This window comes from Lemur catta, chromosome 13 (assembly GCF_020740605.2).
Source record: "Lemur catta isolate mLemCat1 chromosome 13, mLemCat1.pri, whole genome shotgun sequence".
Classification (NCBI taxonomy): Eukaryota; Metazoa; Chordata; class Mammalia; order Primates; family Lemuridae; genus Lemur; species Lemur catta.
In genome coordinates, this window is record NC_059140.1 from 82,590,679 (window position 1) to 82,615,837 (window position 25,159).

The 25,159-nt window shown below is 39.6% G+C and overlaps 1 protein-coding gene and 1 pseudogene across 1 annotated transcript; one reads left to right on the forward strand and one right to left on the reverse strand.

Annotated features, from left to right (window-relative positions):
* Window positions 1-2,871: 2,871 nt before the first annotated feature.
* Window positions 2,872-22,248, forward strand: LOC123648802 (zinc finger protein 729-like). The gene is made up of 3 exons (XM_045566652.1): window positions 2,872-3,005; window positions 11,627-11,753; window positions 17,463-22,248. Exons 1-3 carry the CDS (start codon window positions 2,976-2,978, stop codon window positions 20,786-20,788), a joined length of 3,483 nt encoding a protein of 1,160 aa, XP_045422608.1. The 5' UTR covers window positions 2,872-2,975; the 3' UTR covers window positions 20,789-22,248.
* Window positions 12,309-12,397, reverse strand: LOC123649550 (annotated as a pseudogene).
* Window positions 22,249-25,159: the final 2,911 nt, after the last annotated feature.

Sequence of the window (25,159 nt, forward strand, 5' to 3'; positions counted from 1 at the left end):
AGTTTATAAAAGAGGGTCTGACAAGTACAGATCCAGGATCAAGCAGTTTAACAGGGAACTTCTACAGCCCACATATTTATTTATTTAATTGGCTATGCTAATCTCTGTATCATTCCAATTTTAGTATATGTGCTCCTGAAGCGAGCACTACAGTCGTTTTAAATATCACATAAATCAATACTTTTAACTCAATTTAATAACCTTACAAAGGAAGTACTACCAAATAAATTACAGAAATAAAATGAAACATTGGCACCAAAAACTTCCAAATGTTGTACAAAATAGACTTGTTACAGGAAAATCTCATCTCTGACTACACATGGAAATATGTAAGATATAACACTAAAATACAAGTCCTAATTGATTATTAAAAGCAATATATACTGGCAAAGTTCAGTTATCCCTGGAATTCTACAGTAATCCTTTCAATATTATGAAGTTCCATGATAAGTTTCATAATTTTCACAGGCAGAAATAGAACAATCACATGATTGTGTTCATAGATGTAAAAATGTCTACTTAGCAGAATTTAACCTGTATTACTGATAATTTAAAATCATAAAAATTAGACATTATTTTCTTTCTTGCTTGCTTTCCTTCCTTCCTTCCTTCTTCCTTTCTTTCCTTTCTTTCCTTGGAGTCTCACACTGTTCCTCAGGCTAGAGTGCCGTGGTGTCAGCCCAGCTCACAGCAACCTCAAACTCCTGGGCTGAAGCTATTCTCTTTCCTCACCCTCCTGAGTAGCTGGGACTACAAGCGCTAGCCACTACGCCCGGCTAAGTTTTTCTATTTTTAATAGAGATGGGTCTCCTTTTGCTCAGGCTGGTCTTGAACTCCTGAGGTCAAGCAATCCTCCCACCTGGGCCTCCCAGAGTGCTAGGCTTACAGGTGTTAGCCACCGTGCCCAGCCAAAATTAGGCGTTAATAGATCTTTTCAAACTTGACACAATGGTGGTTGTCATACTCATGAAAAGCATGAGGCACATTCCTACTATTCTCACAAACAATATTGCTTACAGTATTCATTAAATTTTGCATTGAGCTTTATCAAAGGTATTTGAAGATGGTAGGAGAAATAAAAACAAATATGTAAGACTTAATTTGCAGATGATATGATTACATATCTGGAAACACAAAGCAATTAGCAAAAACAAACACATACAAAAATAAGTAAACCAACAATATAGGCCAGTCACAGTGGCTCACGCCTGTACTCCTAGCACTTTGGGAGGCCGAGGCGGGAGGATCACTCAAGGTCAGGAGTTCGAGACCAGCCTGAGCAAGAGCGAGACCCGTGTCTACTAAAAATAGAAATTAGCTGGACTACTAAAAATATATAGAAAAATTAGCCGGGCATGGTGGCCCATACCTGTAGTCCCAGCTACTCAGGAGGCTGAGGCAAGAGGATCGTTTGAGCCCAGGAGTTTGAGGTTGCTGTGAGCTAGGCTGACGCCACGGCACTCTAGCCCAGGGAACAGAGTGAGACTCTGTCTCAGAAAAAAAAAGTACTAATAAAAAAGTGATAAAGTACACAATGTAAAACCAGGATATTATGCATGGAATGAAACACCATATGTGAAGTAAGAACGAAAAGGCCAAATGTTTCATCAATTTGTAAGTTATATAACAGACAAAGGGTATCACGAATGTCTGTTTGTTCCAGAAAATATAAAAGCTCTCAAGACATATGGTCTCATGGCAGAAGGAAACAGGAGGTAATGAGAAGTGTCATTCACTGACCTAAGATGGACCAATTTAAACTAAAAAAAAAAAATTTTTTTTTTGAGACAGTGTCCTGTTCGGTTGCCCGGGCTAGAGTGCCGTGGCGTCAGCCTCGCTCACAGCAACCTCAAACTCCTGGGCTTAAGCGATCCTCCTGCCCCAGCCTCGCGAGCAGCTGGGACTACAGGCATGCGCCACAAGGCCTGGCTAATTTTTTCTATGTATTATTAGTTGGCCAGCTAATTTCTTTCTATTTTTAGTAGAGACGGGGTCTCACTCTTGCTCAGGCTGGTCTCCAACTCCTGAGCTCAAACAATCTGCCCAACTCGGCCTCCCAGAGTGCCAGGATTACAGGCATGAGCCACTGCACCTGGCCCCTGTTTCTTTTCTGTTAAGTTGTTACTAGAATATTTAAAATGACCCGCTTGCCTCCTAATTTAGTTCTTCTAGGCATTGCTACCTTAGAGCCTTGCCTCCCTCTTCAAAACTCAGGCTGCCTCTTCAAATAACCAGAGGCCATGAAGGTTATGAAATCCTATTTATTTATTTAAGAGACAGGGTCTTTTGTTTTTCCCTGACTGGAATTCAGGGGCCTGATCATAGTTCACAGCAACCTCTAACCCTTAGGCTGAAGCATTTCTCCTTCCTCACCCTCCTGAGTAGCTGAGACTACAGGCATGCACCACCACGCTGGCTATTTTTTTGTAAAAATGGGGCCTCTCCATGTTGCCCAGGCTGGTCTCAATTCCTGACCGCGAGTGATCCTCTTGCCTTGGCCTCCCAAATTGCTGGCCTTACATGCATGAGCCACCATGCCAGACTGAAAATCTGAAATTTTAAAATATTTTACCATTATAGTTTCTAATTTTGAATGTAACATATATTATTCATAAACGTATAACATTATATACAAGGTTAAATGCGAATGTCCTGGCAGTGCCAGGTCCCTGTAGGGAGAGGAAACCCGGGATGCAGCTTTGCATATGCGGGATCCAATGAGCTGTCACTCAGGAGATTAAGGGGCGGGGCCTGGCGTTCTAGCCAGTCAGGGGCGCTGGGGGAAGAACTGTCCAATCAGGCTCGCAGCGGAAGAGGAAGGGGCGGTTTCTACAGTCTGACCCGGATTTTGTCTCTGGCGCCTGCCCGCCCAGGGCGTGGTTCCTGCTGCTTGTTCTTCACTTGGGAAGTTCCACGTGGCTCTGGTGCAGCCTTTGTCACACTGTGACCTGCCGGTACTGCACGATCTGAAGAGGATGCTGGGACAGCGTGAAAGCCGTGAAATGGTGAGTGCCGTGGGGTTGGAAAGGCTGGAAATGGCTGCTGCCGTTTCCGGGCCTCGCGTCCGCTCCCGAGTCTGCAGCCCCGAGTCCCGGCCGGTGCAGCTCGGCCCTCATCCCCCTGCGGCCGAGGGGTGGGGGGTGGAACAGCCGCCGGGACGCGGGGTGTCCTGTCCCGTTCACACAGGACTTAGCACAGCCCGAAGCCCTCCCCGGGCAGGTCTGAGCCTGCAGCCCCGCGTCTCGCCCAGTTTGGGCGGCAACGACGGGAGGATTATCGGAGAGAATCCTAACTCAGCGGCGGGGGCCGTGGGGTCCTCAGTGTGTCCTTTCTCCTGCTAAAATTTAAACTAAGGCACTGTTAAAACATTAATGTGTTTATCGGAGCAAACAACGATTGACTCAGAGAGCCCCCAGCCCTGGCTCGTGTTTGGGGCGTCCACAAGAGAGGCTTGGGAAAAAGGCTTTTATAAGGTGCACGAGGAAGCAAACCGAATTCAATAACGCACTCGTTATACTTTTGTAGTAGCCTTCCTTGGACTATGATTGTGACTCTCTCCTGTTTATGTCATCGCTGGTAGTTTGTAGTTGGTTAAGCATAAATTTTGTTTCTAAGTGAGTAGTTTACCAAAAAAAAAAAAAAAAAAGCATTTGAGTTAGATTTCAGTATGCTTAGGTAGGGAGTCAGGGGCACAAGAGTCAGTTCAGTCTAATTGCCAAGCATTTAGTTATTGTAAGACTCCACGGAAGGACTGGTTTCTCTCTGCGTTTTTCAAATGTATGGCAAGCAGAATCTCAAATCCACCACCCGTTCCCCCAACATAACTCTCCTATGGCTTGCAGTAAAATCCTAAATTTCTAGTTTTTCCCCCACATTCCCAAACGTCAACTTCCACTCACCAATTCACATTATCCACTATTTGTCCTTTATTGTATTTTTCTAAGAGACAGAGTGTTTAATTGTTTATCCTTTTTCACAGAGCAGTGGGTGGCTGTTTTTGAAATATTTGTGTTTCTGAACATTTCACATGAGGAAATCGGAGAACATTTACTCGGCATTCTGGTTTACCAATTCTTTGTGCCTCTCCGTCTTTATCTTCCCTTGGCACAGACATCTTGCCACAATGTCTTTGGTTTGAGGTTTCTCTTCAGAACGTTTATAGGGTGATGTGTCCTCAGCCACCCTCCTGTCTTGTGCTGGTCCTGGATTTCACAACTGTCTGGGGATGACCCAGAATTCCCACAGTGGCCATGTCTCTTGGAAATTCTCGTGAATACCAGCCCTGGGTATTCTCCAAGAAAATAGCCTGAGGTATGGGGCTGGAGCCTGTCAGGAGAGAATCAGGATGACTTGGGGCTGACAGGAATCTTCTGGTATAGCCTTCATTTTAAAAGCTCAGGTCAGATTTTCTGTCCCCCACCCCAGTTTTCATTTCTTGGCGACATGCCAATTGGATGCTGGTATGGAGGAAAAAAGTCACAGATGATTCCTGCTCTCTGGATTTTCTCACACTTGTGAAGGGTGAAAAACTATCCCAAAGGATGAGGAAACAGATCCCAGTAAGGTGGTACAAGAACCTGCAAAGCAAAATGCACTTCAGACACACAGGGGGGCAAAGTGCAGTGTCTCCTGGGAGAAGGGTCTTCCAGTACTTCGGTGAGCAGGATTGGGGTGAGCAGATGTGTCAAGTGATGGGAAGGGCTGACTTGACACTTGAGTCACACATTTCTGTGTTTCAGTCAGCACTGCTCCTCCCTGCATTTGCCATCTAGAAAAGATTCGTTCACTTATTTCAGCTTCGGTTTATATTTAATTGTAAAATGAATTTTAGCAGTAGAGTTTGAAAGATGAAAAAATATTTTCAAAGTCATGAAAATGTAGGTCTCAGAAAAAAATCTGCTCATGTATTCTATTTGTTAAAAATTATTATTTACCATTTTACTTCCCAGAGTGGGTGGAGTAAGTTTCTCCTGTATGTTTGTTTGGAGGTGATTTAGCAATTCCAGGGTTTAGCTTTGAGAATGCTACCTGGGAAATGAAGTGGAAAAAAATCTCTCTGCCCTTTTGTTGCAGATAGATGAATACATCTCCATGAGAAAGTGTGGTAGAAAAATTGGTGAATGAGAAATATTCACCAAAACATCCATCCCTCTGTTTTTTTGCGGGGTGATGAATTTGTAAGTGGATAACTCTGTTTTGTGTCCTGCTGTCTGGATTTTGTAGGTTAATGGTGAATCCTGTGAGACAGGATTTGGCTACTCCTGAAGGTGGTTACTAAATGATATATTATCATGCAAATAGTAATTAAATGGCCCTTTATTGCCTAGAAGGGATAGATATTTTTGCTTTTCCTGTTGCGGTATGATATTTTAGTGCCTTACAATTTCTGTGATATTATGATAGATACATTTTGGGTTTTTCCCATGATTCCTGGCTCTCAGTTCTTGTAAGCTTCATCATTTCCTAAGTGACTATAGCAATAAGAATATCCTTGGTTAGATTATTTGCCCTTTTGTCCTTGGTATCTGAGGTAACTCCTGGTCGGTACAGGTGAAAGATAGTCTTTTGTTATTTACAACTAGCTCTTTAAAACCATTGAGCTTATGTTACTAAGGGGATTTTTTGAAAGCCCCTGGAAACCACTGGATGGGAGGCTCGTTACCAAGGGAAGCAGCCACAATCCCAGAGTAATGGAATTTTCAGTCTCACCCCCAAAATCTAGGGAGGACATAGAGGCTTCAGGTTAAGTTGATTACTAAAGACCTATGGTTTAATTAATTATGTGAATGAAATAAAGCTTCCATAGAACCCCAAAAGGATGGGGGTTGGGGAGCTTCCAGGTAGCTCAACACATGGAGGTCCTGGAAGGAGGTGAGTCTGGCAAGGACATGACTGCTCTGTACCCATCCCCCATCTCCAGGTAGATAGTGTTGGAATTGAACTAGGTTTGAGGACACCCAGCTGGTATCTCCTCCAAAATTAAGTGCTTGCTTGTTGATAGGGAGAAGTCCCCACATCTTTGGTCACAGAAATCTTTTGTGTTGATTGTTGTAGTATGAGAATAAAGGAAAAACACTCATGGTTTAAATTTTTCCCTCTTAGAATTTCCTTTTATTCTATAAACACTAAGTTTGAGTGATTTTTGCTGGCTTCCTTAAATACTGTGCATTTTCTTTTTTTTCTTTTTTTTTTGAGACAGAGTCGGGCTAGAGTGAGTGCTGTGGCATCAGCCGAACTCACAGCAACCTCAAACTGCTGGGCTTAAGCGATCCTACTGCCTCAGCCTCCGAGTAGCTGGGACTACAGGCATGTACCACCATGCTCGGCTAATTTTTTCTATATATGTATTTTTAGTTGTCCAGATAATTTCTTTCTGTTTTTAGTAGACACGAGGTCTTGCTCAGGCTGGTCTCGAACTCCTGACCTCGAGTGATCCACCCGCCTTGGCCTCCCAGAGGGCTAGGATTACAGGCGTGAGCCACTGCGCCCGGCCACTGTGCATTTTCTTATATAAAATTATGTGAATAATCCTGACCACAAAGTGGAGGCCTGAGCCCAGTGACTCCACGTTAAGGCCAGTCTTGAGCCTGCCACAGGAAGTCACTGAAGGCCCAGTTAGTTCTTCCTGGGGAGCCGCACTGCGGGTTTCCCAACCTGCTCATGCCAGCCATGGGAGGAGTACTTTATAAAATCTTTTTATGGTATAATTCCTGTTTTCCCAAGTAATTAAGGATTTTATTCCTTGGTTGGAGTTTAAGCTCTTTATTTTCTGGGCTGAAAATATGAGTGTGCTAAGTGACATGGTCTGAACAAGCAAAGTTCATTTTTTTTTTTTTTTTGAGACAGAGTCTCACTCTGTTCCCTGGGCTAGAGTGAGTGCCGTGGCGTCAGCTTTGCTCACAGCAACCTCAAACTCCTGGGCTCAAGCAATCCTCCTGCCTCAGCCTCCCGAGGAGCTGGGACTACAGGCATTAGCCACCATGCCCCCGGCTAATTTTTTCTATATATATTTTTAGCTGTCCAAATCATTTCTTTGTATTTTTAGTAGAGACGGGGTCTCGCTCTTGCTCAGGCTGGTCTCAAACTCCTGAGCTCAAACGATCCGCCCGCCTCAGCCTCCCAGAGTGCTGGGATTACAGGCGTGAGCCACTGCGCCCGGCCTCAAAGTTCATTTTTGAAGTAAGTTGTTTGTTTTATGCTGGGTTTAAAAAATAACATAATGCTACATGAGCTCACCATCCAGGTTAGTATAAATAAGCATTTGGCAATTCTGGTGTGTCTCCCTAGAGGTGACCATACTGCTGATTCTTTTTTTTCTTTCTGAGACAGAGTCTCATTCTGTTGCCCGGGCTAGAGTGCTGTGGCATCAGCCCAGCTCACAGCAACCTCAAACTCCTGGGCTCAAGCAATCCTCCTGCCTCAGCCTCCCGAGGAGCTGGGACTACAGGCATGTGCCACCATGCCCAGCTAATTTTTTCTGTATATATTTTTAGTTGTCCATATAATTTCTTTCTCTTTTTAGTAGAGACGGGGTCTCGCTCTTGCTCAGGCTGGTCTCCAGCTCCTGAGCTCAAATAATCCGCCCGCCTCGGCCTCCCAGAATGCTAGGATTACAGGCGTGAGCCACCGTGCCCGGCCCATAATATATTTCTCAAGTGTTTAGTTGAGCCGAGTTGGGGCCAGTTGCCTGGAAGACTCAGACCCAAGTAACCTTGGTTATGAGCTCCATTTGGTCTTTATTACAAGTATGTTTTTTTTATAGGGAAAAAGGAGAAAAGGATGGGGCCACTACAAAGTTGTGTGTCAGGAATTCTCACTGGTTTGCCCAAGCATTGATTAGTGAGTTGCTGCACATTGTCGAACTACGTGGTATAAGTTACAGTGTTGAGGATGCAGCATTATTAATGTGTAGCTCCTTGTGGTGTAAGTAAATCTAGAGTCCACACAGCAGGAAGCTTCAAGAGATTATCGCTTAGGTCAAGGGTCAGAAGTGGAGTGGGACATGACTGCTGACTCAGTCCTGTGACTGGGCCTGATAGCTTAGAGGAGGCCTGCATTCCTCAAATTAAAAGAAAAGGTTTCCTTTCTTTCTCATTTCCCCTTTTGATCAAAATTCTTCTTTTTGAAAGCTTTGATGATCAAAGTGTGTCAAGGTGTCCCTCACCACTGAGAGCACTCATTCCCAGAGTGTTGTCCCGTGTTAGGTGGGGGGGAAAGAGAATATGTTTAGGTGAGGAATTTTGTGAACACCTCCAAACCAAATTGGAATGACATCCCAGGCAAAAATGAGACTTCAGTCAAGTCATTATGTATATAGCTGCTGTCCCTTCTTTTTATCACCTCCAGTCCTTAGAATTCCATGACATTAATTATCTTGGGAGCAGTAAAACAATGAGAGGCATATAACATTAATAATTGGAATACTAGAAATATAATGCAGGTAAGGATTATAACAAGAGAATTTGTATACCAGAAGAACAAAAACAAAACCCTGTTTCATTAGGGAGCCCACTAAAAACATCATGAAGAAAATTAAATTCTTCTTTAGATATTTGCTGTAAGCTAGTGGCTTCTTTCCTAATTTTTCCTAGATGAGTTTCTACATTAGAGGAAATATTTATGTGTACACAACATGCTGTATTTGCCACCACACATACACCTTGCTCAGCGTATATATAAGCTAAAATCTATAAATTTTGTCATTATTTTCTCATTTGGAATGTCCGTTATGTTTATTGTATTTTGGGGATACTATTGGACTAATCATTTGTAAAATATATCTTACATAAAAAATTTTGGAACAAGTGAACGGGAAAAATGGTTTATAACATAAATGTTAAATTATAATTATATGTTAAGTAAGAAAAAGTTTAGATGTAATTTTAAAAGATTCAGTGTTCTCAAAGTATACTTGAAAAATGGAATTTTCAATTTGCCTTAAGTGATACATTTTTAAAAAGTAAAAAAGTATAAATAATTAAACAGAGGGCATATTTTACCACAATTTACAGAAAACATACACAACAAGCTAAGCAAAAACAATAGAATTAGATTTTTTTAGTGCTGCTTTAATCTGTTTCATAGCATTACGGGGACCATGACACACTCAGACAGTGCTGCTTTCTCCAGCCTTCTGTATGTGGCCAGCGAAGACTGTGATCCTTCATCACAGTGTTTGTGTTGTGATAAGAGTGTTGGGTGTGAGGGACTCTGTGCTTTGCCTGCTGTCTCTAGCTGAGTGCCGCTGATAATGGGTCTAGGGAGAGCATCACCTGCATTCAGAGGGACTTGTTATAGAAGCCATTCATGGACCCCTTCCAAACCCACAGGACCACGTTGCATAGAGCGGGGCCTGGAATCCCAAATGATTTATGTGCACATCGAAGCTGAGAGATGAGACTTAGCTAAGAGGTTCTCAGCCCAGGCTTCCAGTTAGGATCACATGGCCAATTTGTCTTTTTTTTGGGGGGGGGGACAGAGTCTCGCTCTGTTGCCCGGGCTAGAGTGCCGTGGCGTCAAGCTCACAGCAACCTCAAACTCTTGGGCTTAAGCAATCCTTTTGCCTCAGCCTCCCAAATAGCTGGTACTACAGGCATGTGCCACCATGCCCGCCTAATTTTTTTCTATATATATAATTTTACCTGTCCAGATCATTTCTTTCTATTTTTAGTAGAGACTGGGTCTCGTTCTTGCTCAGGCTGGTCTTGAACTCCTGACCTCAAGCGATCCTCCCACCTTGGCCTCCAGGAGTGCTAGGATTACAGGCATGAGCCACCACACCCGCACATGGCCAATTTGAAGACATACCATCACTTATGCCTTCCCCACGGATTCTGTTTTCTATGATTGGATTCAGATTATGCTTTAATTTTTCCCACTCATATCACAGTAGTGATTATGGTCAATCTGTGTTCAGTGACACCTGATACCAACTTGTCGCATTTCAGCTGATGGTAACTTTATTAAGTATGTTAAGGTGCTCTCTGTAAGATTCCTTCACTATAAAGTTTATTGTTTTTCTCTGTCATTAATGCCATCGTGGAGGAGTTTACTGAGTGATATGGATAAACTATCACATTTAATGCAAAAACTTCCCTTTCTTTTTAGTTTCCCTTTCTTTGTAGCTTGCTTTGGAGAATAAAGGCTCTCATATTTGATGACTGGAGGTACTGCTTTTGAAATTGCTAGATTTAAAACAGGCCTCCGTCCTGTAGGTTTCCTTTTTATTGTCCCTTCATGTCACAAACATAAGTTTCTTTATTACTTCTCTGTATTTTCAGAGGAGAGGAGCAAGAATTAACATAAGTAATCTATTTAAGCATCTTAAAACTTTATAATATAACAAACAAGGCACATAAAATAAAACAAAAATTGAAATATAAGGCTCAGAAACATAGCTCTTATTTCTGTTTATTTCACTGTATGTGGTGGTCTTCATAGTATGCCTAAAAATCATCAGCATAGCTTTATAAATGTTTTACAATTAAATATATTTCTTTAAAGAAAAAGATTCTACTTTATCACATTTAATATGTATATAGTTACCATATCTATGTATTTGTGTGCATAAAATGTAAGTATTTGATCAGTGTTGTGTTGCTGCCTTCTTAACCTGTTTTCATTACTCTGCTCAGTTATGAAATTGCTCTGACCATTCAGTTGGGGTTGTCTGTGTGTAGTGGCCTGTATGACCCTTGTTAAGTCAGATAAACTGGGGTAAAAAAGCAAGCTCTGCTGTTTATTGGATAACTGGCAAAATACTCTCATAAAATAATAGTCTTATTTTTTCTCATAGATTATTTTTGTGGTTTTAAGCATTAATATATGAAAAACTGCTGGAATGACAACTAGTATACAGTAATTGTTCAAAAAGGATTGCTCCTTTTCTTGCTATTATGTTATAATTTGTCTATTTCATAATACTCTCAATTCCACATCATTCATGATTCCTTCCCCCAGAGTTCTACCTCTGTGCTGTTCAAAGGTGTGGCTTTTAGACCTGAGGCATTGGCGTCACTGGTGAGCTTGTTAGAAATGCAGAATCTCAGGCCTCACCCAGATCTCCTGAACCAGAATCTGACTTATAACAAGACGTCCAGTTCATTGTTGTACCCAGTAAAAATTGAGAAATATGCTTCTAACTCACCATGGCTTTTTCATCCGAGGAATTGATACAACTGATTCTGTAGGATGTAAATATATCACTCAAAACTGTATATTCCTGTGTTGATGTTTTAGTTTGATATTTTACATTCTATACAAACATAGTATCTACATTAATTTTGTAGATCTTATGTCATTCTCTTTCCACATAAGTAGAGAATGCCTTCAGAAATATTAGGGTGTTAAAATGTATGTTCTTGTGTAATTCAGGTCACTCATATATGTCAGAGCCAGTAGTCTTAATGTCCACATTTTATCTTGGGTCAAATCAAAAACTGCCCGTGGTCACATGGCCATTTATTCACTTTTGAGTTTTATTCAGGGACTGTTAACAGTTATATGGACATAGAATTCTCTCTGGAGGAGAGGGAATACCTGAACCCTAAGAACTCTTCCCACAGCTACATGGGCAGTGTATTTTATTTTATTTCATTTCATTTTATTTCACTTTTTATTTTTTCAGGAACTGTTGACATTCAGGGATGTGGCCATAGACTTCTCTGCAGAGGAGTGGGAATGCCTGGACCCTGCTCAGCGGGATTTGTATAGGGATGTGATGTTGGAGACCTACGGAAACCTGGTCTCTGTGGGTGAGAATAACTTACCTTCAGAATATCTGATGTACCTCAAAGGTTTTATTTCTTTTCTTTGCAGAGTGTGTTTTGGGAATTTGTGCATTGTATGAATGAGTTTAAAATTTGAAGTTTCAGGGAAAAAAATGGGGGGCTGTTTTGTTTTTTGTTTGTTTTTTTTTTTTTTTTTTAGACAAGAGTCTCACTTTGTTGCCCAGGCTAGAGTGCTGTGGCATCAGCCTAGCTCACAGCAACCTCAAACTCCTGAGCTCAAGCAGTCCTCCTGCCTCAGCCTCCCGAGTAGCTGGGACTACAGGCATGCGCCACCATGCCCGGATAATTTTTCTATATATTTTTAGTTGTCCAGATAATTTCTTTCTATATTTAATAGAGATGGGGTCTCGCTCTTGCTCAGGCTGGTCTCGAACTCCTGAGCACTCCTGAGCTTGAACGATCTGCCTGCCTTGGCCTCCCAGAGTGCTAGGATTACAGATGTGAGGCACCGCGCCCGATCTATAGAGTTCTTAACTAAAAATGGTCTATGGTCACCTTAGAACATGGTCTGGCATATAGCAACATTTTGTCTTTTTCTTAATTTATTTAGATTGCTAATCTTCTCTGTATCATTCCAATTTTAGTACATGTGCTGCCAAAGTCAGCACTATGGTAACATTTTGACTGTTAACTTATATCTTAATAATTATCATTTTATAATTTTGTTTAGTTGAGTATGCAGCTTACCCAGAGTGTGTCTTCTGTGTTCATTTGTTTGTTTATTGTTTCTTTCTTTCATTCTGACGTGGATTTTTTTTTTAACAAATAAAGATATATGTTTTTGAGGTTACATCTTAATGATTTGATATGTATTGTATAATGATTAACAGAATGAACTTAACACATCCATCATCTCACATAGTTGTCAAATATTGAGGGGTGAGAACACTTAACGTCTACTCTCTTACAGTATGGTGCTGTGAACTACATTCACAGTGCTGTACATTATATCCCCAGAATTTATTAATCTTGTAAGTGAAAGTTTATACTCTTTGACAAATATCTCCCGATTTTTACCACCCTCCCCCACTGTTGGTGCCCACCATTCTACCCTCTACTTCTATGATCTCTACTTTTTAAATTCTACAAATAGCTCATATCATACAGTAATTGTATTTATCTGTTTTATTTCAATTATAATTTCCACCTGGTTCATCCATCCATGTTTTCACAAATGGCAGAATTACCTTTTTTCTTATGGTTAAACAATATTATATAGTGAGAATAATCTGCTAAAAACACAGGAGAGCAGATATCTCTTTGTACTGCTGGTTTAATTTAGTTTGGATATATACCCAGAAATGAGATGGAAGGAGGATTATATGGTTCTTCTGGTTTTAATATTTGAGGAGCCTCCATACAGCTTTCCATAATAGCTGGATCAATTTACATTCCCGGTGACATTGTACAGAGTTTCCTTTTCTCACCTTTGCCAACATTTATTATGTCTTAACTTTTTTATAATAGTCATTATGACAGGTGTGAGTGATTTGTCATTGTGCTTTGACTTGCATTTCCCTGACGAATAATGATGTTGAGCATCTTTTCATGAACCTATTTGCCACTTTTATGTCATGTTTGGAGAAATATCTACTCAGGTGCTTTGCACAATTTAAGTCAGATTTACTCTTTTTTTGGCTATTGAGTTGTTTGAGATTCTTACATTTTAAATATTATATTCATCATGTACATTTTCTCCCAATTCTTGGGTTGCTCTTTTGTGTTGTTGTTGTTGTTGTTGTTGTTTTTTCCTTTGCTGCGCAGAAACCTTTTAGTTTGATGTGGTCTTGTTTTTGGTTTTTGCTTTTGTTGCTTGTACTTTTTTGGTGTGATATACAAAAATCATTATCAAGGCTAATGTCAAAGAGATTGTTCCTTATGCTTTATTCTAGAAGTTATATAGTTTGTGGTATTACATTTGATGTTAATCCATTTTGAGTTAATATTTGTATATGATATGAATGTCCAATTTCATTCTTGTGCATGGGATAGACACTTTTTGTCATTTATCAAAGAGACTGTACTTTCTCCTTTGTGTATCTTGGTGCCCTTGTCAAAAACTAATTGCATACTCATGTCTTTATTTCTGCTTTCTCTGTTCTTTTCCTTGGTCTGTTTTTCTGTTTTCATGGCAGTACCATACTCTTTTGTTAGTATAGCTTTGTAATAGTTTCAAATCAAGAAGTGTGAAGACACCATAAAACATTGAAGAATCCAAATTTGTAACAAGTTATGTGGCAGATTTAAAGTTGAGCTGCTATAGTAAATTACTGGGCATTCTCAATACTTGTACATGTATGAAGAAAAAGGAAATAACATTGCACTTTATAAGCACTGTATTATAAGTGGAAAATGCAATGCCTTAAATAAAAGTATTTAAAATTAGAAAAAAAAACAAGAGTGAACACTCCAGCTTTGTTCTCTCTCAAGATTTTGTTGGCTATTTGGGGTCATTTGTGATTTCATAGAAATTTTTGAATTCTTTACTATTTCTGTGAAAACGACTCTTCAGATTTTAATAGGAATTAAATAAAATTGTAGATTGCTTTGTTTAGTAGGAACATTTTATATTATTCCAGTCCGTGAACAAGGGATATCTTTTTATATATTTGCGTATTCTTCATTATATTCATTAATGGCAGATTTTACTGAACAAATCTTTCACCTCCTTTGTTAAATTGAGTCTTAAAAGTTTATAGTATTTAATTGGGCCGGGCGTGGTGGCTCACGCTTATAATCCTAGCACTCTGGGAGGCCGAGGCAGGCGGATCGTTTGAGCTCAGGAGTTCGAGACCAGCCTGAGCAAGAATGAGACCCATCTCTACTAAAAAATAGAAAGAAATGATCTGAACAACTAAAAATACATAGAAAAATTTACCCAGACATGGTGGCGCATGCCTGTAGTCCCAGCTACTGGGGAAGCTGAGGCAGAAGGATTGCTTGAGCCCAGGAGTTTGAGGTTGCTGTGAGCTAAGCTGACGCCATGGCACTCTAGCCCAGGTAAAAAAAAAAAAAAAAAGTTTATAGCATTTAATTGTATTGTAAGTGGCATTGTTTCCTTGAAATTTTTTCCCAGATAGTTTATTGTTGGTGTATAGAAATGAAACAGATTTTTGAATCTTGATTTTGTGATCTACAAGTTTAGTGAATGGGTGTATTAGCTCTAACTCTTTTGATACAATCTTTGTGGTTTTCCATATGTATGATCTCTCTTCATCTACAAGCAGAGAGAAATTTACTTCTTCATTTCTGATTTGAATGCCTTTTGTTTCTTTTTCTTACGTAATTGCTTTGGCTTGATCTTTCAGTACTATGTTGAATAAAAGTAATGAGATGGGTATCTTTGTGTTATTTCTGATACTAGGGAAAAAACTTCTAGCATTTCACTATTTATGATAATGGTCCCTGAGGGCCTGTTATATATGACCTTTATTATGTTGAGGTATATATCTTTGTATGTATATTATTTCAAGTTTTTATTATGAAAGTATGTTAAATTTTGTCAAATACTTTTAATAAATCATTTGAGATGATCATATGATTTGTATCTTTTCTGTTACTATAGTATATCATCTTTATTCATTTGTATATGTTAAACATGCTTGCATTCCAAGTATAAATCCTACTTGTTTATGGTGTGTGATCCTTTTAATGTGATGATGAATATGGTTTCTAGTATTTTATTGAGACTTTCTGCTTGTGTCATCATCAGAGATAATGGTTTGTGGTTTTCTTTCTTGTAGTGTCCTTATCTGGCTTCAGTATGAGGGTAATGATGGCTTCATAATATGAGTTTGGAGGTTTCTCCCCCTTCCCTGATTTTTTGAAGGAATTTGGGAAGGATCAATTAATTCTTTTTTAAATGTTTGATAGAATTCTCCTGTGAAGGAGTCTTCCAGTCTTGGGCTTCACTTTGCTAAGAAGTTTATCACTGCTTCAATGTCCTTCCTCTGTATTGATCTGCTCAGTATTTCTACTTCATCATGATTTAATCTTGGTGGAATTTTCCTTGAGAAATGTATTTATTTATTCTAATTTATCCATTATGTTGTCATATAACTAACTGTTCACATTATTGTCTTATTGTACTTTATATTTCTGTGATATCACTTTTAATGTCTTCTCTTTCATTTATACTTTTCTTCAATCCTCTCTTGTTGTTTCTCCCTGGGTTAATCTAGCCAAAAGTTTTTCAATTCTATTTTCTTTAAAGAACTTAACGATTAGTTACTTTGATCTATTCTATTGTCTTTCTACCCTTTATTTCATTTTCTGCTCTAATCTGTATTATTTCCTTCATTATGCTAACATTGGGATTATTTTATTCTTCCTGTTTAAGTTCCTTGGGGATTAAAGTTTTTTAATCTTTCCTTTTTCTCTTAATGTCAAAAGTATATCATAAACTTGTCTTAGTAATGCTTTTGTTGCATCCTAGAAGTGTTCATTGGTGGTGTTGTGAATCTTATTTGTCTCAAAATACTTTTTGGTTTAAATTTAGATATCTTCTTTGACCCGTTGATTATTCTGGGGCATGTTTTTTTTACTATCCACATGTTTGTGAGTTTCCCAATTTTCCTTCTGCCGTTGATTTCCATTTCTATATTATTGTGATCAGGAAGAAAAATTTAATAGACGTTTGTTTTGGGGTTTTTTTGTTGTTTTTTTTTTTGGAGTCTCACTCTTTTGCCCCCCCGGGCTAGGGTGCCATGGCGTCAGCCTAGCTCACAGCAACCTCAAACTCCTAGGCTCAAGCAATCCTCCTGCCTCAGCCTCCCAGGTAGCTGGGACTACAGGCATGCGCCACCATGCCTGGCTAATTATATATATATATATATATATATACACACTTTTAGCTGTCCATATAATTTCTTTCTATTTTTAGTAGAGATGGAGTCTCGCTCTTGCTCAGGCTGGTCTCGAACTCCTGAGCTCAAACAATCCGCCCACCTCAGCCTCCCAGAGTGCTAGGATTACAGGCATGAGCCACCGCGCCCACCCCAAAATGGCCTTTTATCAAGCCTGCTGTGTTTTTTCTTTCTGCTTCATAAAGTCTGCTGTTGACCCTATCTAGTGACTATGTAAATTCAATTTTTATTTTTCAGCTCCATACTTTGTTTTTTTTTTTTTTAATTTTAATCTCTTTGTGAATAATCTTATTTTCTTTATGCATTGTTTTCCTCCTCTTAGTTAGTTGTATGTGTTACCTTTGAGCTGACAGAGCACCTTTAAGACAGATATTTGAAATCCTTGTAGAATTACTTCACATATCAAAACTTCATTAGGATCACTTAAAGATTTTTCTCCTTTCATTGGACTGCATTTCTTAGTGTCTCTGATGTCTTTTCACTTTGGGTAAGATTTTGGTCACCTAAAAACAGCTACCTATTCCACCCTTTAGATAACAGCTTTGTTCAGGGGACATTTAGCACCATACAGCCACACTAGACATTTTGGATACTTGTCCAAACTGTTGGCAGTATGTGTTTTATCTGAAGTATTCCGTGTATTTTCCCACTAAAAAGGTTTGCCTATTTCCTGTTAAAAGCACTTAATCTTTACCTTCCATGATGAATTCTGTATGTTTTGCAGTCTTTCTGTTGCTGTAGTAGTTATTGATTTTTGTTCTCAATGAATTCAGCATGTCATTTACACTATATCTGCATTTCTTTTCAGGACTACATATTAAAGGAAATAATAACCAGTCTTTTGAAAGCCCTGAAGAGATCCAGGACTTTGGATTTAGGATTGGATTAAGTGTCCAGTCAAATATTTCTGAAGACCAGAGATTTGAAATTAAAGAGAATATTTCTAAATCTGACCAATTTGATGAGCCCTTCATTAAAACTTTATTATTCTTCCACAAACCAATAATACCATTACATACCAACGCCAACAACTGTCAACAGTATGGTAAAGTATTTACCCAATCATCATTGCTTAATCAATCTCAGGGAATAGATAATTCAGAAAAACATTACGTATCTAGTAAAACTTTGATGTCCTTTATCCAGAACTCTACCCTGAATAATTGCCAGGATATTCATACTGATGAGAGAAAATATCAATGTAATAAACCTGAAAAAACGTTGAACAAAGTCCCATTCTCTAGTAAATATAAGAAAGCTCAATATCCAGAGATCCAGTACAAATGTAAGAAATATGAGAAAGTCTATCATCAACGTTTAAAGCTTATTGGCTATGAGGATACCCATTTTCAAGAGTATTCCTACAAATGTAATGAATGTGTAGAAGCTTTTGCCCAGTCAGGAAAACATTCTCAAAATCAGGGAATTCGTATTGGAGAAAACTCATACAGACATAATAAAGGTGTGAAAGTCTTCAGTCAGTCATCCAATCTAAGAAAACATAACACAATTTATACTGAAGAAAACCTCTACAAATGTAAAGAATGCGGCAAAACCATTAACCCAAGTTCACAGCTTAAATATCAGAAAATTTATACTGAGGAGAAGTCCTATAAATGTAAAGAATGTGGCAAAGCCTTTACTCAGTTTTCAGTTTTTCAACAACATCAAAGAATCCATACTAGAGAAAAATCCTGCAAATGGGAAGAGGGTGGCAAAGCTTTTACTCACTCAACAAGCCTTAGAAGACATCAGGTGGTTCATACTGAAGAAAAACCCTACAAATGTAAAAATTGTGGGAAGTCCTTTAACTATAGTTCATACCTTACTCAACATGAGAGAATTCATACCGGAGAGAAACCCTACAAATGTAAAGAATGTGGCAAAGCCTTTACTCAGTTTTCTAGTCTTAAACAGCATCAGAAAATTCATACTGGAGAAAAACCCTACCAATGTGAAGAATGTGGCTTATTCTTTAACCGGTTGGCAAGCCTTAAAATTCATCAGGTAGTTCATACTGGAGAAAAACCCTACAAATGTGAAGAATGTGGCAAAGCCTTTACCGCGCCATCAAGCCTTAGAATTCATCAGGTAATTCATACTGGAGAGAAACCCTACAAATGTAAAGAATGTGGCAAAGCCTTTACTCAGATTGCAAGTCTTAAACAGCATCAGAAAATTCATACTGGAGAAAAACCCTACAAATGTGAACAGTGTGGCTTATTCTTTAACCGGTTGGCAAGCCTTAGAATTCATCAGGTAGTTCATACTGGAGAAAAACCCTACAAATGTGAAGAATGTGGCAAAGCCTTTACCGCGCCATCAAGCCTTACAAAACACCAGGTAATTCATACTGGAGAGAAACCCTACAAATGTGAAGAATGTGGCAAAGCCTTTACTCAGCTCTCAAATCTTAGACAACATCAGAGAATTCACAGTGGAGAGAAACCCTACAAATGTAAAGAATGTGGCTTATTCTTTAACCGGTTGGCAAGTCTCAGAATTCATCAGGTAGTTCATACTGGAGAAAAACTCTACAAATGTGAAGGATGTGGCAAAGCCTTTACTGAATCAGAAAGCCTTAGAAAACACCAGGTGATTCATACTGGAGAGAAACCCTACAAATGTAAAGCATGTGGCAAAGCCTTTACTCAGTTTTCCAGTCTTAAAAAGCATCAGAAAATTCATACTAGAGAAAAACCCAACAAATGTGAAGAGTGTGGCTTATTCTTTAACCGGTTGGCAAGCCTTAGAATTCATCAAGTAGTTCATACTGGAGAAAAACCCTACAAATGTGAAGAATGTGGCAAAACCTTTACTGGGTCAGCAAGCCTTAGAAAACACCAGGTAGTTCATACTGGAGAGAAACCCTACAAGTGTGAAGAATGTGGCAAAGCCTTTACTCAGCTTTCAAATCTTAGACGACATCAGAGAATTCACACTGGGGAGAAACCATACAAATGTCAAGAATGTGGCAAATCCTTTACACATAGTTCATGCTTTACTCAACATCATAGAATTCATACTGGAGAAAAACCCTACAAATGTGAAGAATGTGGCTTATTCTTTAACCGGTTGGCAAGGCTTAGAATTCATCAGGTAGTTCATACTGGAGAAAAACCCTACAAATGTGAAGAATGTGGCAAAGCCTTTACCCAGTCAGCAAGCCTTAGACTACATCAGGGAATTCATACTGGAGAAAAACCCTACAGATGTGAAGAATGTGGCGTATCTTTTATACGATCAGCAAGCCTTAGAATACACCAGGTAGTTCATACTGGAGGGAAACCCTGCACATGTAGAGAATGTGGCAAAGCCTTTACTCAGCTTTCAAACCTTAGACGGCATCAGAGAATTCACAGTGAAGAGAAACCTTACAAATGTAATGAATGTGGTAAATCCTTTAGACATAGTTCATACTTTACTCAACATCAGAGAATTCATTCTGGAGAGAAACCCTGCACATGTAAAGAATGTGGCAAAGCTTTTGCTCAGTTTTCAAATCTCAGACACCATCAAAAAGTTCATACTGGAGAGAAACCTTACACATGTAAAGTATGTGGTAAATCCTTTAGCTCTAGTTCATACCTTACTCAACATCACAGAATTCATACTGGAGAGAAACCCTACATGTGTAAAGAATGTGGCAAAGCCTTTACCCAGTCAGCAAGCCTTAGAATACATCAGGTAATTCATACTGGAGAGAAACCCTACAAATGTGAAGAATGTGGCAAAGCCTTTACCCAATCAGTAAACCTTAAACTACATCAGAGAATTCATACTGGAGAGAAACCCTACAAATGTGAAGAATGTGGCAAAGCCTTTACTCAGTCAGCAAACCTTAGACTACATCAGGGAATTCATACCGGAGAGAAACCCTACAAATGTGAAGAATGTGGCAAAGCCTTTACTCAGGTTTCAAGTCTTAGACACCATCAAAAAATTCACACTGGAGAGAAACCCTACATATGTAAAGAATGTGATAAATCCTTTAGCCATAGTTCACAACTTACTCGACATCAGAGAATTCATACTGGAGAGAATCCCTACAAATGTGAAGAATGTGGCAAAGCCTTTAACTGCCATTCAAGCCTTACTCAACATCGGAGGATTCACATCAGGGAAACTGTATAGATGTAATGCATGTGAAAAGAATTTTATCCTCAATACACAACTTGGAAGTTACCAGAGTGCCCATAAGGGAAAGAAATTTTACAGGTGCAAGAAATGTGTAGAAGTATTTAATCAAAACTTACATCTAAGCATATCAGTGGATTCACACAGGTAAACACTAAAGCACACTTTCAGATTTTACACTGACCCACAGTGTTGTAGAGAATGTGAAGTTGAAGCAGTTAGATGCTCATGTTGTTCAAAAGAGCAAGAACATTTATGTTTGGACAGGTATAATTATAGCCAATGGGTAACTTGTATTGACAGTATTTGAAAGTTTTCAAAAGCAAATATTGATGTGGTTTGATCTTTGAATTAGTTTATGCTATACTTTCATTCTTAATGTCTATATGAAAGTATGTATTCTGTTGTTTCTATATCAGAGCTGTGAGAGGCCATTCAGTATTAGGTCAATTTGATTAGTACCAATTTTCCATCAGTGTTTAATGGCAAAAGTAAAGTACGTTAAGAAAATCTAAAGAGATGTTTTTTGTGTGTTTGAATCATAAAACAATAATGCATGTAAATACACAGTATGTAATCCGGTTTTTAATTCTGTATTGAACTAAGAAACATTCTAAATTTTCATACTAAGTTGTTTTACCAGTTGCTCCTTAAGTATGAAAAAGCGGGCCAGTTGGTTAAAATACTGACATATCTTTATAGTAGAGTGAAATAGAAGTCTTGAATGTTATTTGATATAAGACATGGAAGTCTTGAATGCTATTTGATGTAACAGAAATAAAAACATCTTCACAGATATCAGAGGAAAGTGAAAATTACTCCTATCTGATACGCTGTATATGTATTCACATCAATGTATGTTAAATAGCCTCAATCTTAAAATTAAAGAAAGTATAACTCTTAAGATCACTATATTAGACCAAAAATAATGTTTCTTGTGTGCCTGTGACCAAGGAGCATATAGTGTATTTTAAAATGCTTTATTTAGGGTATAGGTTAATTAATTTGATTAATAACATTCAATTGTTCTTAACGTTTTAACACTGATGTGCAATGAATAAAATGCAGCACTGCCACAAATGTTAAACTATCTTGTCTACAATTGTAGTTAACAAATGAAAATAATGTACTATTTGGGTAACACAGTGGAATAACTTGTAGTAATCGCTTTATTTTGAGGAACAAAACTTTCAATAATTTCAGCATATTCTCGTAGTTACTATTTTGTGTCCCCTTTTTTGTAGTTTTGGGGTTGTTGATATGCTTACAGCAAAGATTATATGGGAGTATAATTCGATTCCATATTTAAATCCTAAATCATTATTCTTAAAATGTTACCGAATATTTTTCTTTGCACATGGCCTTTTCTGGGCCAGTTGAACACATAGAGGTGTTTTGTTTAGATTTACATGTAATGCAACATACAATATATCAAGCTAAAAATAAACTTTGTGTAAGAACTATAGAGGAAGAAATGCATGTGTGTACCTGTCTTCAGAAGAAAATGGGAAGTGATTCAAGACAGATAAGTTCAGATGATTTGATGGTTTACAAGCAAACTAGACCTTACAAATTCTCAAAGCAAATGCAGTTTTTCTCTATGTTGAATTTTTTTTTCTTACAAATCTCATGTATCCAGGGTGCAGACTCTCCCTATACAAATTCTGTCTTTGCCGCCTATTCAGTTAGAGTAATTATATGATTTTCTGGTCCTTTAAATTGTTGAACACACATGAGCTGTCACATGCTCACACTGTAGCCTGGTGCATCTTCCACCCTTCAAGCTGCACAAAACACCCGAATTGAGATTCCAGCTGCATCTTCTGAGTTTCAAACTTATCCACAAAGCTAACTGCTGACATGAATGTGGAGGTTTTCATATACTTTTCTGACTGTAATTCTTTTTTTATTTATTTTTATTTTTTATTTCAGCTTATTATGGGGGTACAAAAATTCAAGTTATATATATTGCCCATGCCTCCCCAATCCCCCCGAGTCAAGAGCTTCAGGTGTGTCCATTGCCCAGACTGCGCATCGCACTCATCATGTAGGTATACACCCATCCCCCCCCAAGTCAGAACATTCAGGCATGTCCATTCCCCAGACAGTGCGCATCGCACTCCTCATGTAGGTATACGTGATTTTTTTTTTTTTTTTTTGACACAGAGTCTCGCTATGTTGCCCAGGCTGGAATGAGTGCCGTGGCGTCAGCCTAGCTCACAGGAACCTCAGACTCCTTGGCTCAAGGGATCCTACTGCCTCAGCCTCCCGAGTAGCTGGGACTACGGGCATGCACCACTATGCCCGGCTAATTTTTTCTATATAGATTTTTAGTTGGCCATATAATTTCTTTCTATTTTTTTTTTTTAGTAGAGATGGGGTCTCGCTCTTGCTCAGGCTGGTCTCGAACTCCTGAGCTCAATCTGCCCACCTTGGCCTCCCAGAGTGCTAGGATTACAGGCGTGAGCCACCGTGCCCGGCCTACATGATGTTTTTGAGACAGTCTCGCTCTGTTGCCCGGGCTAGAGTGTCATGGCATCAAGCTCACAGCAACCTCAAACTCCTGGGCTCAGGCAATCCTTCTGCCTCAGCCTCCCGAGTAGCTGGGACTACAGGCATGTGCCACCATGCCCAGCTAATTTTTTTCTATATATATTTTCAGTTGTCCTATGTTTGGTGGACACGGGGTTCGCTCTTGCTCAAGCTGGTCTTGAACTCCTGACCTCAAGCGATCCTTCCGCCTCGGCCTCCCAGAATGCTAGGATTACAGGCATGAGCCACCACGCCCGGCTGAGGCTCCTGTCTTGATTTAAGTAAGGCTTGTGCAGACATTCTGTGTGCTCAAGGGCACGTGCCCCTCCCTGTCCCTCAGTATTCTCTTTCTATTCCTTCCTACAGCCTCATTAGGTGGGACTTTCCAACATCCCGCAAGTGTTGGATGGGGGTATTGTAACATAAGCATATCCATTGTATTAAAAGGAGTATTAACGGAGAGGAGGGCCTTGTGATCTGTGTTAAGAGGCTTTCTGGCTGGGTGTGTGGCGACAAAGATGCTGTGCTCTCAGCGGTCCACACAGCAACCGCCTCAGAAGTTCAGTCCTGATGCAGCCAGAGCTGCTGGTCACAAATCTGGGTTCTCCTGTGGTTTGGTGTCTTCTGTTTAGATTTTGTGTCTCTGACCCTCTTCTGCTAACCTCGTCCCTGAAAATATCTGCTCAGTTTTCTGGTTTGATCGAGTTGTTTCCCAGGAGCCAATTGTGTAACTGTGTGTTGCAGGGTCTTTAGGGCTTCTGTCATCACTGCCTAAGTCACTGTACACTGGCCACTACTTACCATGTTGTAGTTCGTCTGCTCCCCTGGAGCTGTGAACAAGTCTAGTTACTTGGTCTCATTCTGATGCTGCTGAGGCTGCTTAGGAACCTGGGCATCTTGTCTTTGGTGTCCCTGACATCATTCCTTTTGTGTGTTTTGAAGTCTGGTACTGGTTTGCTAATAATGGGAACTCTTGCCATAGAAGGCACTTTTAAATCCTTATTGATTTCACCCTCCTATCAACTTGATGAAGTAGGCATGTAATCCTCATTTAACAGGTGATAAAACTGACACTGAGAGGGGTTGAGTGACCTTGTTAACTTTACACAAGTGCATGGTGCATTTTGAATCCTAACCTGGAACTCTGCCTCTAAGGCGTGTACCATGATCCCATCTATTCTGTGTCTCTCTGCCTGCACCCCAAGGGCACACATTCCATTCTGAGTCTTTTCTACTTGATGATAAGAAACTTGCATAAATGTGGGGTTGATGTGGGAGGGAAGTAACTGGAACTTGGCATTTCCTGTCCTCTGCTTTCCCCTTCAGCTGATGCTAGGTGTATCAGTGAGCTGGAGCAGTGGTAGATCTTGACCAGTTTTCACCTTGAATGTGTGAATTATCCCTTTCATTTGCATTGGGCTCTGATCCTAGTGCAAAAGAAAGATTAGGTGACTCAACTGTCATAAAGGACAGAGCCCCACATTCCATCTCTGATGCGTCTTTGTGGGTCATTCTCTCAACTGAGGCCGTGCAGCCAGTGTTACAAGTGAAGAGAAAGAATACAGACCAGGGCATCATTGCTGCTTTCCCCAGTGCACACTGACGGCTACAAATCATTCCCCACTTCCAACCTCGGAATGAAACACCGCCAGACACACACGCACAGTACCCCTGACTCTACCCTTCCTTCCAGCCTCCACAGGAACAGCCCAAGGCCTTCCCTTGCCTTTGGATGTGCGCTCACTGGAATGGAAACAGAGCCTCCTGTCTGTTCCTTCAGATGATTTCTCCTCTTCATCTGGGCCTTTTTCTGAAAGCAGATCTTTTGGAAAGCAG